At 35.3% G+C, this 17,616-nt stretch overlaps 1 protein-coding gene across 3 annotated transcripts in view; it reads left to right on the forward strand.

The window, feature by feature from the left end:
* Snf4agamma (SNF4/AMP-activated protein kinase gamma subunit) overlaps nucleotides 1–17,616 on the forward strand; it is a 43,461-nt gene that overhangs the window by 7,958 nt on the left and 17,887 nt on the right. For all 3 annotated transcript variants that reach the window (XM_083055494.1, XM_083055492.1, XM_083055493.1), the window contains 6 exons: nucleotides 911–1,663; nucleotides 2,294–3,015; nucleotides 6,922–7,009; nucleotides 7,342–7,679; nucleotides 7,984–8,205; nucleotides 11,555–11,591. In XM_083055494.1, coding sequence (XP_082911620.1) covers nucleotides 919–1,663; nucleotides 2,294–3,015; nucleotides 6,922–7,009; nucleotides 7,342–7,679; nucleotides 7,984–8,205; nucleotides 11,555–11,591 — 2,152 coding nt within the window. In that variant the 5' untranslated portion in view covers nucleotides 911–918. The remainder of the gene's footprint in view (nucleotides 1–910; nucleotides 1,664–2,293; nucleotides 3,016–6,921; nucleotides 7,010–7,341; nucleotides 7,680–7,983; nucleotides 8,206–11,554; nucleotides 11,592–17,616) is intronic.

A 17,616-nucleotide genomic window follows, 5' to 3' on the forward strand; every position in this document is an offset into this window, starting at 1 on the left:
AAGCAGTGGTATCAACGCAGAGTACTCGCGAGAATTGCGCGAGTCGTCACGTGTTTACATCTGTGTTAGGACTATAAGCTCTCACATCAGATCGGTCTCAACGAGCCGGATAGCGGTTTACGTCATTGACCAATACGGCGGTAAACAAGCATACGCGCACAAACGACGGTGCTTGGCATTTGGCCAAAGAACTGTTAAAGTTTCATCGCTATTGCTTTCGTTTTCGTGAGCTTATATGTATAATAAATATATACATCTGGCCTATGACTCGCGCGATATTGTCATTTCCCACTAAATAATAAGCGAATGATCATGAAATTTGTTTTCCGAAATTAAATGGCTGATACTATTTAATTGAGTCTACTTGTTGGAGCACTCGGAGCGATTTTTAGATGACGCGCTATATAATATATGTAGTAGGAATAGACATTGTCGTTGGCGCATTGCAGTGAGTGGTAAAACACCCGCTCTTTATTTCATGCCAAACTCCTTGACTATAAGCTCGCGTTTTGCTCTATGCACATGCTCTGTACACTCTATATATAGAGTTAAAGTATTAAAACTAATATACCATTTATTTACGAGCTCTTGTCTCTGTTGAAAATTCAAAATGAACATTTCTAATATATTATAGTTACAGATATTTTCTAGATACTGCTCCCTATCATAGCTTTGATATTATTTTAAACTTTTTTTTTTTTTTTTTTCAAACAAAATGACAAAATGAAAGTTTGAGAGAAATGGATGTTAAAATTTCCAGAAAATCTATGTCGAAGAAAACTTGTATCGTAATTTTGTATCCTTCCTTTGTACATCGATCGTAGCGTTACGTTAAGAAAATTAAGCGAGATACCACATCACATTCAATTTTTTTGCGAACGAAAACAATTTAATTTACTCTTTCTTTCAGCTTCCTCGATGGAGAGTACCGGTAACGATAAGCAAAACGAGTCGGACGAGTGTGACGTGAACGGGGATAATAAAAAGCGAGACGGCGACGACGACGACGATAACGACGACGACGACGACGAAGACGACGACGACGACGACGACGACGAATCGACGAGGCAGGGGGACGTCAATCGGAAGATGAAGGCAGAGGGCAAACGCGAGTCTTTAGAAAATATGAAGAACGAGATGAATACGCTGAAGAAAACTTTGTCGGCCGACGAAGAAGACGAGAAGAGCAAGGATTCGGCCGACGAAGAGGAGTGCAAGGAAACGCAGACGAGTGGTGAGAAAAAGGAGCACGAGTCGTCTAGCGATAGCACATCCACCAGCATCTCTGACGACGAGTCCGAGACTAGTTCGGAAGACAAGACGGAGTCGTCCAAGCCGGAAACGGCAAACACGGCGCAAGCGGACACGATGAAGGAAGAATCGAAGGAAAGCGCGGTCAAGAACGAAGACACCACGGATGATAGTGACATCGAGGATGATCTGATTTCAGCGATCAATTACAACACCATCACCTCTCTGGCGGCACTCAAGGATATGTTACAGTCCTCCGGGGAGGACTCGGATGGCGTGGACAGTTTCTTTCATCATTATTTCCTGTCGCACGTCAATCGACTACCGTCGAGGAATCAGACGCACAGCCCGTATCCCTGGGGTAGGAGATTGTCGGAATGCCGTGAAGAGGACGAATACGAGACTGAGGAAGGTAAGAAAAGACGATTTTGTTTTCTCTCTTGTGTAATTTCAAAGAGAGCTTTGAAAGCTAATCGCACGGATAATTACCGAGAAAAGCGTACGGTTACGAAATACACACATAAGCTATTACGAGGAGCTCGTCCAATGAGAGCTAACATTAGCCCGCGTGCTCGTGTTTGGCAAAACACAGCGCGAAGAGTCACTCCGTAACGATCGCTTAGGTGTATTTATAACACGTTTCTCTCCACCCCCTTTCCATCCCTCTGCAACTCTGTGAGGGATACGATCCTTGACCGTTTACAAGGACACGATCGAGATCTCTATATGAAATATCAAAATATCGCGATAAAATTTTTCTACCGTACATGTATACATACATTCATACATTATTGTACCTGGTGTACCTATTTTTGTTAAACCGTTTTTTGTTTAATTGCAATGATTGACTTTTATATTGGTGCGCGCATGGTTTTATTTGCGTCGCCGCGAATTTTCCAATCGTTCAACGAGGTCACAGGCGCGCCTTAGTGTCGTTCTTCGACCTTGGGACTTGTACATGTACGAATCGGATAATTAAAGTTTTGTCGCGTTGTTACGTGGCATTTAGGATTTTAGATCGCGCCTGTCTGTAACGTTTCAGGGAAAAACGCTGACAGCCTGAGCGTCGACAACAAGAAAGACGCATCGACGATTGAAAAGAGCGAAAAGGCCGACAGCGTCTCTTCCAAGACATCGAAGGCATCGAGCCCGTCGTCCTCGGAAAACTCCAGCTCTGAAAAGATTGACGAAAAGTCTTTTCCAACGTCCAGTGTTTCGGACGCGAAACCATCGTCACCATTATTAACGACAACGACAATGACGACGACGCCGACGATGACGACTACGACGACGACAATAACGACGATGACGTCGCCGACGGCAACGACGATGACATCGCCGACGGCAACGACGTCAACAACAGGCACTATCACCTCGATGACGACGACGACAACGACAACGATGATGACGACGACGACGACGACGACGACGACGACGACGACGGTGGCCGCGACGTCGACCTCCGGTAGATTTACGACGTCGACGGTGACATCACCAACTTCCACCACAAAGCCTCCCCTTCGGAGAAGACACACCGCTGGGCCAGGCATGACATTTCCCGCTACGGATCCTCCTTCGTATTCCACCAGCATGACCTTTTCGAGGACCAGCCCGTTGCCGAGCCCGCATCTCGACAAGAGATTCTTTGACAGCAGTTTGATCGAAATGAAGAGTCAGGCGAGTAGTACCAGCACTCTCGATTACGACTCCACGGAGGAAGTGTGGATACGCAGAGTGGATTTCGTGCAGGAGAGAAAACGGCGAGTGAGTATCGCATTATCTCGATTTTTAATTGAACCAACCCAAACGATTATATTGAGAAGATTGTCCGGAGAAAAAGCTTTTACTATCGAAAACGACTAAAGACTTTAACGAGTCTAATTTGTTTGTAGAATCATGAGTTTGCTATTAAAGTAAAATATAATATTTTAATATAGCGAAATATTGTGGAGATTAAGAGAAATTATGTTTGCGCGCGCATGCTCGAGAAATGAAATTATTATTTTTTGCAACTTTATTTCGCCGCTCCTCGTTTTCGATGTTTTTTTCAAGGATTGAAAAATTAATGAAAGATTATTTGTTTATCTATAATTGCGATTAATCAGTTACCGCAACGGAAACAGAGAGAAACAGTCCCACATAATTTATTTGCAACAATCCTAGTCAGTCGATTCTTGCAAATGCGAATCTTACGAATAATCTGTCCATTCGTTGGTTGTTTTCTTCTCAATCGAATCACAATTATTCAGTCGATCGCGTACGTAACGAAACAAAATTAGATTCGTCGATTGCGCGTATTTCTTCGGCAACATTTTATTATGATATCTTTCGGATATCTATCGATGATGTTTGTACGCGCATTATTATTATTGCTGTAACAAAACATTTGAGAATGCGTGTAACAGTTAACAGCGCTTCCATATACAATAGACAATCCCCAAACGGGAAGACTATAACAATAAGTCGCGTGGGTGAATGCCCGTTTAATGCGTCATTCGTATCGCTTTAACTTTAAACTGCTTGTTTTTTTTTCTGCCCGTCTACACCCGCGTCGTTACACCCACAAAGTGCAGATTCTGCATTTTATCACGATTCTTTTGTATGTCATAAGTATCATAAACCATCGTCAAAAAAAATCGCCACTGTGAAGAGATTTGTTACCATTTTCACCAATCTTGCACTCGAAAAAAGAAAGTATATAGTATCGATTGCAAAGAACTCGAAGACTAACTTTTTTTTTTCTCTGTCTGTTCTGAAAAGAGTGAATCATCTCCGTTAAGAGAGCTTCCTTTTAAAGACTCAACAATCGATGAAAAACGAGTTGTATTATATATAGGTGTATATGAATTTTTGATCATTTTTTTGAACTCGATAAAAATGAGCTTTGATTGTCAAAAGATTCAATTGTCAATTATACAAAAGTCAAGTAGCAAAAATAAGGCTAGATGACATGTTTCTAAATGTTGTAGTATCGTTTGTCCTAGATCCCGCGCAAAGTAGCTCTAACGTCTCATGGAAGGGGTGAGGCAAAGTGGTACAAGGCTTCCTTTAAGTTTAAGCTTTATCGATTCATTCAAAAGAGGAATACCGATATTGTAAAGAAGTCTTGTGAATAGATATTTTGACGTATCTTTCCATGTGTCGTCTTGACTGTAATTGAAAAAATACTGTAGAACGACAACATAATGATAACGAAGTTTGGAAATTCATATGACATAACATATACAGAGCTTGGACACTATCTTGTAAATTTTTTTCCCAAGATTTTTTCCTACATTTTACTATGAATATAGTATGGTATTAGACTGCTTACGAATAATACATTACATACATTCGCAAAGTTTACAGGCCCACTGTGAATATATTTGCGGTTTTTTAGCAAAAGTAAAGGCTGCAATCTTTGTGTGACGAATTTTATTTAATTAATGATTTTAAACGCGATTAAAGAAGATTTTTGAATATACAAATAATTCTTTACTTTTATAGATCAGGACTATTGATTGATATAAACAAATTTTCGGCATATTATTATTATTATTATTATTATTATTGATACATGAATATGTATGATGCATAAATATATTCATTATTTTTTATTTTTATTTTGTTATATTATATAAATAACTTTAATCAGAAAATTGGATTCTTTCAATAATTCTAATATTTGCTACTGATGATAATTGATTGCTATTGCAAAATTAAACGATAAAATTAATGATAAATTCTTATTCATCTTTTAGAAAATAAATAGCTGTATCACAATAAAATTTGATAAAAATAGGTCGTCACGCAAACGATGCACGGAATTATTTTGATAATTAGCGATAATGCCGATGGCAACGCCTTATATGACAATCATCAAGGAAATATCGATACGATACAATCAGTGGATAGTGTAAAGACGTGACCGCGATTTTAAATACTCCACGTTCTCATTAGTTTGCATCGCGCTTCTAATGGATGTGCAATTTTGAACGTGTTCAATATTTGAATATATCCAAAGCTATTTAAAGTAAAGTTTGTTTAAATTTTATTGTCGATACATTTTCTATTTACGAAAGACGTGTGTATATAAATGTGACAAGCATCTTTTATATATAATTATTATGGGATAATTTTGTTGTTTGGTATAAAAACCTCGGATTGAATTAAAGAAAGACTGTCTTCGAGAAACAATTAAGTAAGAAAATATCGAAAAAAAATATTGCAGCCATTGTAGTCTGACACGATAGAGAAACAATATTACTGACGATGAGTATAGTATGACCATCGTCCAAAGGAAAATCGTTATCGATAACGAGCTGCGAAAAGATAGTGATTGCGATACTCGATACTCTCTCATTGCCGGAATATACCTGTTACTTGTCGTCGAAATCTCGTGGACATACAATGTATCCGCGCAATATATATTTAAGAATGTTGTTTTCGATTCAAATGTGACAAGATGTCGGTATCTCTCGGGAGAGTACGAAAATACTCTCTGGTGCCATATCTGGATCGTTGTCCGGAGTATCACGGAACTTATAAGGTATTAAATATATTCTTTTTTTTTTTTTTTTTATTACTTAATTAACGTTTCACTCGTGCAACTGATATAACGGCGCAGCTTAGCTAAAACGAGACTTTACCGAGAAAGAGGCGAGGCGAGAAAGAGAAAGAATGAATAAATGAATGAAGATGAGAAACTCTCGAAGGTCGCCATCCTGTCGCAATCTTCTTCGCTCTCATCCTCCATTGTGCTCTGCAAGAATTCACGCATGAATGCGCATAACGAACAACACCACGGGGAGTCTATCAATATCCTCTTATTCCGCAATTATATTCAATTCACAATTCATTGTTATACTCTCTTTTCGCCGTATTTTTCATTGTTGTTAATGAATGTATTTCTACGAAAGGCATCATATTATATAAACGTGGGATGACGAAAACCCCGTCAGTCATCCACAATTTCAAAAATTTCTCTTGAAACATGCGTTTGTCAGAAAGAATAAAAATATTGACGTTACGTAATGTAGGAGATAGTACAATAGTTTTATAATTCGCAGAAATTACACAAAGTTTGTTATAATTTTTAGTAAAAATTGTCAAGTCTTTTCGAGTAAATAAAAGATGATTATAATTACTATAATTGACATATTTCAACTGACAATGTATGATTCATAATTTATTATACAGCACGATTTTCACTTGGCTAAATAACAAAATAGAAATAGATTCAAAACTTGCAAATGTATTTTAAGAATCGCAAACAAAGTGAGATGATCGCATTTGTATGCGTGTTGGACACTTTTTCCAAATACATTTTTTGCTGGAACTATTTCAAAGATATATTTGTTTATACAATTAATATGTGTACATGTGTATGTATTGTGTGTGATCGTGTAGTCTTATCTATCCCTTTTTCATACTAAAATAAATTAATAAATTAATACCAAATTTCACAACATGATATATCTTATGTTGCACTTGATAATGTGTAAAAAGCTTGCGTAAATGTAATCGCGCTATCGTATATCGTGCGATTAAACAGCGATATCTAATCTTGCGCCGTCTTCGGGGTTCACGGTTTATAATAACTCTCTCGTAGTCATTGGAACTGCGAGAAATTCTTGAATATTTAAGATTTTGACATTTTTTTTAAACGTGAAAAAATTTGATTTCTTTTAGGAACTTGGTTCACAACCACTTCCAACGATTGTGACTGAGGATGCGGATAATTCCGGCCATGCATCTCAAGGCCACAGGCCACGAGCAGGTGAGTTAATAATTGACAATTGTATGTGCAATCATTACATCTTTTTCTTTCGAGGCACGCGAGCAGTATTCACGTTTAACTAAAATATTTACGCACATCATACATTATTATTATTAATCTTTATTTACTAATAAAAAATAATTTTTTACAATAAAAGAAAAAAGAATAATATATGCGAATAGAAGATAAAATGGAATTATATACACAGCATAGAGCACAATTTATTTAAAAAAAACAGAGAGAGAGAAAGAGAATAACAATTATTATGTTAAAAGTTATCATTTTTGAGTAAATAAGAAAATAATGAGGTTCGAAATAATTTGACTTTACAGATACATGGGGCTCACATTCGAAGACGGTTAAAAAGTCTAGTTATGGAAGCGCACCTAGTTCTGGAAAATCAACACCCCTTCCGCAGCCGACCGAAGCGTCGAGCTCGTCCAGTTCTGGCAAGGGCGGTCGAAAGACTTCTGGTACTCGGTCCGGTTCCACCAGCCGCAGTAATAGCCGTAGTAATAGCACGGAACGTAGAAAAAGCAGCGGTGCTACAGACGACACCGCCAGTCCTACGAGAAAGCCGGCGCTTTTTGATGCTTTCAGGCCGAGGAGCAAATCGGACGCTAGCAAGAGAAAACCCAGTATTATAGCTAATATGAAAAGCGCCGTTCAGGTAAAAAAAGAAAAGTGTATTGAATATGACTTTTATTAGGATAACTAGCAGAAACTTGATAACAAATCTATAAAATATGCCGTCACTGCACACACATGCATTATATCAAGTTGTAAAAAAGAAAGATCTTATCAAGTAGTTGAAACATGTGCAGAAAAAAAATTTCAATAATATATATATATATATAATATATATAAACTTGGAAAAATCTATATTTACATAATATTTTATAATTGTGTGTGTATATACACACGCGTATAATATCGCTAATTTTTCTTTATATTCTCTCTCTGTCATTGTCTAGCATTCCTTACATAGAGGATCGCACGGGAGCTCGTCGGTGGATGTACATACAGAGAAAGAATATCATCGAGATAGCCAGAGGGAACAAAAGGAGAATAAGGAACAGGCAAGTGGAAGGCCTAGAGCTGGATCCGAAAGTAGCAGAAATCCTGTGAGCAAAGTTATGGATCTCATCAGGCACAGGAGTCACAGTGCCTTGAGTGCGGAGGATAAGCGAAAAGCTGTAAGTAATTTTTTACATCTACCGAGACTGTATTTAATTCATTTATCGATTCAATGGCACAATGGATAAAAAGTATTTTGAATTGTGAAAGGTTAGGTTAGGTTAGGTTCAGTTAGGTTAGGTTATTGTGAATTATGTTTGTGCAATTAACTGCATATACATGCATATTAAAACAGACTACTTTTCTACTTTTATTGGCATTTAGTTTACATTATATAATTTTTTTATTTATATTATAATTTTACATTAAATTATTCATGTACAAAAACACATACACGCATAAATACACGTATACTAACACATTTTTGAAATTGTCAAATACATGTCACATGTCACAAGTCATGCAAATGTTATAATGTAGGTAAAAAACACACGTTAGCAAAGGTAAATGTCTTCTTTATCGCGCATAAGCAAGAGAAACAGAGAGAGTGCTGGCAAAAACGTTTTCTATCTTTTTACCTGTCGATTCTTAATTAATGGAGAAATTATTTCAAATATACGTAAATAATGTCGTATTGTCAATAAAATACGCGTAACCGTAATTGTAATAAAATAATAAGAAAAAAAGTTAATTGTAACAAACGCTCGAAACATTGCGAAAATAAACGTATTAAAAGTATATTGAAATACATATATAGTTTCTGATCAGAAGTAATTACAAAATAATAAAATAATTGATTGAGAATTTTCTTATACGTTATACGTGTTTCACGACATATATATATATATATATATATATATATATATATATATTTAATGTATCATTAAAGATGATCAGTATAATTTGTAGACTATATTCTTTATCTGAAAATAAATTTTGATGCAATCTCTGCTCCTTCAATGACTTTAAAAGTGAAATAGTTTAAATTAAAGCATTATCGTTCTATTTTATTATATTTTGTATTTCTGCTATGACTTGTTGATAAAGCATTTATGAACCAATGTTTATATAACATACTTTTTTCTTATCTTTATTCACACAACATGCTGATGAAATTTGGTCTTTAAAATCTACGCCTGATATAGGAATGTGTTTCGAGCATTAAAAATATGTACATATTTTTCTCGCTTAAGATGAAGCAACATAACACAAGCGTTTGTTGTATATAGCTTGAATAATTATTTTGTTAGTGGGAAAAACGGGTTTTCTTTTCTTGCAAATTTCTTGAAAATTATTCGGCGCGACTGTTTAGATGTTTGTGCGATTTTCGTCGTACGCAAACAGGTGTCTTCTCGGTGTTTACGACAAAATACGAATGCACAGCATAGCCACCGCTAGTGGGAGGTAACAAGTTCGTGTATCAAGCAGAAAGAGACAGGAAAGAGGGGCACATGGCACATCTCCGCTCAGTGATGACTCGCCGTATGTCGCCGTACGTCGCCGTACTTGCGACACTGAACACGTGAAAAGAGTGATCGTGCCTGATACTTTTGCAATAGTGCGTAATAGTGTATGTAATCGATTCGCGTACTTAAGATTTAGAAGAACTCATCGGGCAATCGATTGATCGATATCGATATTAGTAAAAGAGTAATTGCAACGCGAATAACGAGAGCGAAGTTGTGGATAAATTAACATTTTTCTCTTGATAAGAATAGCCAAAAATTCATTAACTTCTCCTGCGACGAATCGATTTTATTAAATTTAAATAACTCACGAATATTGTGAATTACTCGCAATTTGCGAACGCTTAAAATCATAAACATACAACATCTTTTCGCAATGTTAATTTTGAAATTACAAACATGAAATTTTGATTGATTGCGTTAAAGTAAATTTTTAAAGAAAAGAGCGTATGGAATCTGAAAGATTTACCGATTCTCATTTCATCATTTGAGACCTAGATTATACTTGGATCTTCTCCTTGTAAGTTACAGCAAGACGCTTAATGTCACGTCGGGTTACCAACAATACGAAATTTGCAATGGAAAAAACTCGAGCTGTTTACGCTGATATACGCTTTTCAAGTCGCGTAACAGTATTTTGCGCTATCGGCTATCTAAAAAAAATTCCACGTATCGTGGAATTTTTTTTCGATCGATATCAAAAAAGAAAATTGTTTCCGATATTATTCTATATAGAAATTTAATTGTGTCAATAGCGTCAAGAGTATTATATTATTATATGTTGTTTTATTATTTAATATTAGATAATCAAGATTATAAAAATGATAAAATTAGTAGCGACAAGTTTGGCGATTAGTTAAAAATATAAACAATAATCATACAGCTATATATATACATGGAGGAAAAGTGAAAGGAAGAGGGAGAGGGGGGGGGGAAACGATATCATCTGCAATCATTTGTAAGACGAGATGACCGAATGATAGCTGACGCAAACATGTGCGCTGCACCTGTGGCATATGGGCCATACTGTATTAGTAATTAGTTTTTTTTCCCCCTCTTTATATCGTACAGACAACGCGATAATACGTTTATGTTATGTCGCGGCCACGCATGAAATTCACATTACCTTAACTCGAGAGATTGAAAAATCCAAGGAAATATCGAAGATGAAAAGGAATGAGTTTCCGTCAATCGGTCAGGTTCCATAATTAGGATATTTTACTTTTCGAATCAAGATTTTGTTTACAAAGATAAAACAAGTCTTATTTACAAAGACCGCATATAATTTGCAATTAGGAAATTTCAAACTCAATTTGTTAATCGACGCATGGAGTAGAACTGATTCTGAATGACTTTAAAACTTTAATTATTCAGTTATGCGATTTACGACGAATCTAAAGGGTGTTTGACAGAAAATTGTGGAATGTCTTCATATTTTCGATGGATGAAGAGCGGGAAGAAGGACGATTATTACGGCGCAAAACCGAGAAGCCGCTCCTTAGATGCCAAGAGTCTCGAAGCGTCCGGCATTCGACTGATTTTGCAAAATGTATATGTAATTCAGTTTTTTTCAACGAGAGAACAATGTCTTTAGTAATGGTCGAAAATATCGATACATTTTAGATTTATGTTATTTTTATCTTTTTTGAATTTATTGAAAAATTGTAGCATTGCACAACAGGAACGTATGTAATTATCACAATTAGAAAAAATATATAAATGTACAACAAACAATTAATATACAAAGTAAAATGAAACATAGAGAATATAATTTTATTTACACACACACACACACAATTACATTTTTCTATTTGCGTGGCATTTCGCTATTTACATAAACAAGATATTTACATATATTTTTACATATTCAATTAATTTATCATAAAAATCGTAAAATATTTGTGACCATTACGACCAGGCGTCCGACAAATGTATAAAATGTACTTGTCATATAATGTGTAATAAATATCTTTGTAAGTAATTTCGTTCATTTTTGTTTCAGAGAGCGGCAGTACATCAGACTCAAATAGCATCACAGAGTAAGTAACTTCTATGATCAAATTGTGCATTAAAGTTTGTCTAATCTTATTGTTGAGAAAAGACGCGCATCGAGATAACCGACCAATGTGATCTAAACTGATAACGCGTCAGATCTCTATTTATACTTTTACGTTATAAACAGAGAGAGAGAGAGAGTTGTATAATTTTATTATATTAGTTTTTTCTTCAATGAATATACATATAAACGCAAAGATATATATATATATATATATATTATTTGACAATCGTGAAAAAGAATCAATTTTTTTTAGGAGAAACTTATTTGAGATATAGATGCTATCATCTTATCACATAGCGAACATGTCGCGCGAATATCTTGACATTATATCGATATAATCCTTTTCAATTTCATACGATTTTCACGCTTTTTATATACAAAAATAGTTGGTGAATAATTATTTCAAATAGTTTTCGAATAGTTTATTTCAAAGAATTAATTTTATAATTTATAATGATGCATAATTTAATATATCTATACAATTTCACATTTGTGCAATGTAAACATTTACATTTACATTTCATATTTATGCAATACACAAACTATTTAAACAAATATGTATATACATGCAATAATCGTATACGCGACATATTGAAGTATATTATTTTTAATAATTATTTGCAGTGTTTGCGCCTTAAATGTAAATAGCGAAACTAGTTTCGATCTTTATTCAGATTTCAGATTTTCTTCAAGCGAATATTGCTAATCATATGCATGATTGATAAATTTTTTTCAATTCTACATTTTGAAATTGTCACTACCGCGCTCACAATAATCGTAAGAATTTACCGATCGAGCAAATGATCGACCGTACTTTCGTGACAAAGTTTGCAGCCGAGATGGCGCTGTTGGCGAATCATCAATCCAAAGCAAACGCGATGTATCGCGATGTATCGCGCGGCGGCGGCGGATGGCGCGGAGTCGGAGCAATGTCGCACCGGTCGCACGTCGCACGGAGGCAGTGCGCGTCTGCACGTTGCACGTTTCAACGGCGAACGTCGACGATCGCCGATCGCGCGCGACTCGAAATCGGTTTGACGGTCATTGCTTCGAGTCGGCATTGCGTTGCTCCGATGCTTTTCATACGGAAATCTCAAGTTTTTACTTTTACGTCTCTTCAGTCACTCTCGCGTTTAAATTGTCGGCGTTGTTGTGCTCTTTAAATGTGCGGCGCTCGTCCGCGAACGTGACCAGCGTGTCAACACAGAGCACAGGATGAGACCTGCGTTCGTCGTAAACATCACTCATCGCTCGTCGTCGGGTATCGCTTGTGCGTAGACGACGCTTGTGTGTTAGTCTGTGTTTTGTGTGTGTGGTGTGCGATTGCCTTGTTTGCGAAGGACAAGTGGTGCCGCGTTTTCGATTCGGTACAGTGTGTTAATATACGTTCTTTTTTTTAAATCGATGTTACATCATATATATATGTGACTTTGTGACACGAAGCGGAGTATTTTTGTTCTTTTTTTTCTTGTTTATCTTTTTTTTCTTTTTTTTTCTTTTTTTTCTTTTTTTTTTCTTTTTTTTTCTTTTTTTTTCGTTTTTTTCTTTTTTTACTTTTTTTTCCCCTTAAAGAAATGCAAAGCGAACGCGATTGAGAGGACCAAAAGTAGGTGAGTCTCTTTATCACGTGTTTGTGTTGCACTGCCGAGAGACGCGTCTGTAAAAAACGGATAAGATTCGCATCGTCTCGTCCTGCATCATACTGTTATCGCTCTTCCTCATTGCGCGTCTCGTCTCTTTAAATGAAATGAGAGAGCATAAATTTGTTGATATAAATTGCAAACGCGAAGATGCGCGCACACGAATCTTTCCGACATCTACTCGACATTCGACGAACATTTCATTTCTCATTTATTACGTAACATAATTGGATTACATCGCGATACAGAAAAAAATGCGACTTTTATCGCTTAAGGGATTGGAGTCGTAACCAGCAACATTACAGTTTTTCTGCGTTATACTGCGTAATTACGTCATTCATCATTCTTTTTACAATTACGCGTATAATGATATCAGGCATATCGAAGGAAAAAAGAGAGAAAAGACAAATATTAAAGAAAAAAAAAAACGATAGGTCTAGTATAAATGTAATATTCTAAAAGAAATAGAATTTTCAATTTTTCAAAGGCATAATTTAAACTAAATTCCTTTCGTTTTCGTCCGATTCCTTTCGTTTGCGACTTTCGGCCAAACGATACGCTCTCGATATAAAAGAAAAAGAAGTCCTTCTTTTATATGTAGAAGTATAACATAGCACGATGATACCAAGAATCGAGTAGTTTGATCCCCAGTGTGCGTGATGCAAGCAGAGGGTTTTCGTTGGCCTTGAAAAACCGGTCTCGAAGATTCATACATTGATTGTTCCATGTTTGGAGCCGAAAACACAAAGTGCCTAGAAATGTCGACAAACACTCTCAAGAGTGTTTAATTATGTAAATCATAAAAATTATTTTCAAAAGCCATATTTACGATTCGATACCAAGAGTTTTGTATGCTCAAGTACACTGGCCGCAAAAATATCATGCTGCATGCATCAAATTAGAACGTTTTGGAAAGATGTAATCAAATTTTTGACGCGTTTCGTGCATAAATATTCCTACATACATATACATCGAATGCGCACGCTCTCCGTCTTTCAATATTCAGCATAACTTTATGTATTAAAACTTTTTTTTACGCCGAATGTATGCATAATATGCTACTTTTTTGTGATTTATATAATCACGCGTTCGACGTTTCTTATGATAAGAATGCAACTTTGATAACATTTGTGAACGTAGCGAGCCAACTGATAGACTTATAAACTTCCGATAAATATCTATATATGACGTAACACAGGCGTATCATAAATTTAATTGAAGAGATTAATCGCGGTTATTCGACGCCCATATTTAAAAATCAAACTTGGAGAGAAGGGACTTTACAAATAAAAAGTGACAAATACGAATTGTTTAGTATTTTTGAATTATATATAATAGTATACACACACTATATATACATATCTATATACAAAATTAATTATACCGAGAGATACCGAGTAAAAAAAAAAAAATATTTGTGACGAGAAAAAAGATATATGCCCAAATATTTCCATAAAATTCAAAATACATTGTTTTTTTATTTATATTATTATAAAATTGAATAATATGTACCGTGAGTTTCTTTGCACAAATTTATCTTAAGAGACAAACAAAATTTTGAAAATATTTTTTTATTTATTATATATGTATATTTCTTACTTTATAAAATATATTTCTTGCATTTAAATCAGATTATCAATTACATATACACACATAAAATATATTTGACACAATTTGTGAGAATTTGAGAGTTTGTTTAAATTGTTTCAAGTCTCATGGGCGATTTGCTAAATTGAATTAACTGTGCGCTTTGTTGCGAGATATATAGATATACTACACGCGGTCTTCTGTAGGGAGGGTGAAAGGGGGAGGATTCAAGGTCTTTACAAAGTAGCACGTACGTAGTGTTTAGGATACGAATTTGCTCATCGTTATTTAAAAATAGTTTGCAGCTTTACATTTTTTAATTTGAATAGTAAAAAGATAATGCCTATGTGAAATAAATAGTCGAATATTTTAAATAATCGAACATTATTTAAATTTTCATATATATATTTTTTTTTGCCTAATATTTTCAATCATTTTATATGTATTTATTTATTATACCATTATATATATATATATATGAAAAAAGTAGTTTTCTTTTCATTAGCTCTTGAATAACGCGTAAAAAATATAAAATTTTCCGCTTCAAAAAGAAACATTTAAATTTTTATTTTTTATTTTTACATACATACACAAATCATGTATTAATTGCATTTGCATATAAATAAATTGCATCCACGTACGTGAGAGTGCAGCGTGTGTTTTTCCGAGTAAAACTATGTATCGCAGTAATTGTATTATTTTTAAAAAAGTTTGCAGTTTCCTAAATTGTCACCTACTAGCTTTGCAAGTAATCTACAAAATGACACTTAATTTTCATTTGCATATTTCTTACGCACTATTCTCGCGCGCGTGTTTCGTTTATCTCGCTTATGTCGCAAAAAATCAATATTAACGTCATCATTTAACGAGATAAACGAGACATATCCGTAGGTAGTATATAAGTCACCACGACGTAATCTTTTTTTTTTTTTTTTTTTTTTTTTTAAGCATTTGTAACTTATAACGTTCGAGTAAAATGATTGTTCGTCCTTTAATTAACTCGCAAATTTCCGCTCGAATCACAGACTCGCCATCGTTTCGTTGTCGACGCGTTAGTTTGAGCCGAGGCAACAATCTCTCAACGTTTGCCTCTCGGAGGGCTTCGATCGATACGACCTACTTCCTCTTCATCCTCGCCCCCAAAATTTACCGTTTCGGAGACGCAATTGTAGAAATCGGGACACTGTCAGGGTTACGACCGTTTTAGAAGCGGAGTTTAATTATTAAATTCGAAGAAGAGAATGCAAAAAGAGCTGCACTATATAGATGATTTGATTAAGATGCGAAAAATTTTAAGAAACGAAAAGAGAAAATTTCAGCAAGGTAGAAATGGTAACGATAATAATAATAGTCGTAGCAGTTTCACATTAGTAAACGGTAAAACGTAAAATTGTCGTTCTCGGCTGTTTAAAATTGGCGGCACTGACTGCTTCCGCTAATCACGCAATCAGTCTCGTGTGTCATAAATGTTTCCTTCTGAATCTTAATTTTCTGCCTAGTGACGCAACCGCAGCCGTAGTTGGTGTGCACGTGTGTACTATAATCATATACTTTGAGAATTCTGATATTTGACAACGCAATGTTCTCTCTATTTTTTTTCTGTCGTCATGTTATATCGATCGCGTTTATACAATTCGGTCGTTGTGACACGATCGTATCATTGAGTGATACGAGAAAACCCTGCTTGTTACTTGTAGTAGTTTGCGTTATTGTAGCGTATTATCATATTCGTTATTTTTATACGTACACGAGTTTTTATTTTTATCTGTTATATTTTTAATATTTTAATTGAACGCTATCTGAAACTAAATTTAATTCGTTAAAAGCGTTTGTTGTGACAATTCGAAATTGTTTTGCAAAGTTTGTTAAAGATTCGTCCGCGCTTGCCAGAATTTAATTGGCATCGGATGTCACTTTCATTTTCTTCCTGTTAGATTTTTGGTCCAATTGACGTAACGTGCGCAGTTTCCTTCTCAAATTTTCGACGCGTAAATAGAATCGATGAAGCTCTTCAACTAGTTGTTCAAATAACTTGCATACAAGGCCAAAGAAAATTATTCTCTTTTGCGTATTCCATCTTTGGAAGACTTTCAATTTACAAAGTAGAAATATATATTATTATTGCGAAATGTTTGCATCGGAATTATATTGTTTTAATTTGCACTAAATAAAGTTATCGAGGTTTTCACAATAGCATTTTGCACAATATTTTATTTGCGCGCAAAAGTCTTCCCCCCAAAAGAAACGTGCAAATATATTATATTTTTTTATCCATTGTATATGTGAAATACGAAAGAAATATAATCCTATGAAAAGATGTCATTAAATAGAAAGAAAGGGAGACCTTTAAACACACATACACAAATCAAGTATTAAATATTATGTACGGATGTGGCTTTATAAAAGAAAAAAAAAACTTGTCAAACTTGTTTTTTTCTTTTCTTTTCTTTTTTTCAAAGTCGAATGCCGAGGCTTGCTGATGCGCTAAACACTCGTGATACCCTCATACATGTGCGATAATTTGCGTCGAAAGAGCGAAAAGGAATCGATCGGGAAATTAATGGTTATTTCTCCGTGTTTCTCGCGGCAATTATTTTCGTCTCTCGAAATCTACTCGACATCGTTCTTCGCAGATTCCGCGACGCGACGTCGATGAACGCTGCGAAAGCAGTGCGACCGTTTCCGCGCACGAACGATATCAAAGTCATTGTTTGTGACACATCCGTCTCAGCACATCCGTGAAATGCACGGAACGAGCCACCTTTTGTCTCACCATCA

The sequence above is a fragment of the Prenolepis imparis genome, unplaced genomic scaffold, assembly GCF_030444845.1.
Source record: "Prenolepis imparis isolate NDT839.2.m4 unplaced genomic scaffold, iyPreImpa1.0 SCAF_15, whole genome shotgun sequence".
NCBI classification, from domain to species: domain Eukaryota; kingdom Metazoa; phylum Arthropoda; class Insecta; order Hymenoptera; family Formicidae; genus Prenolepis; species Prenolepis imparis.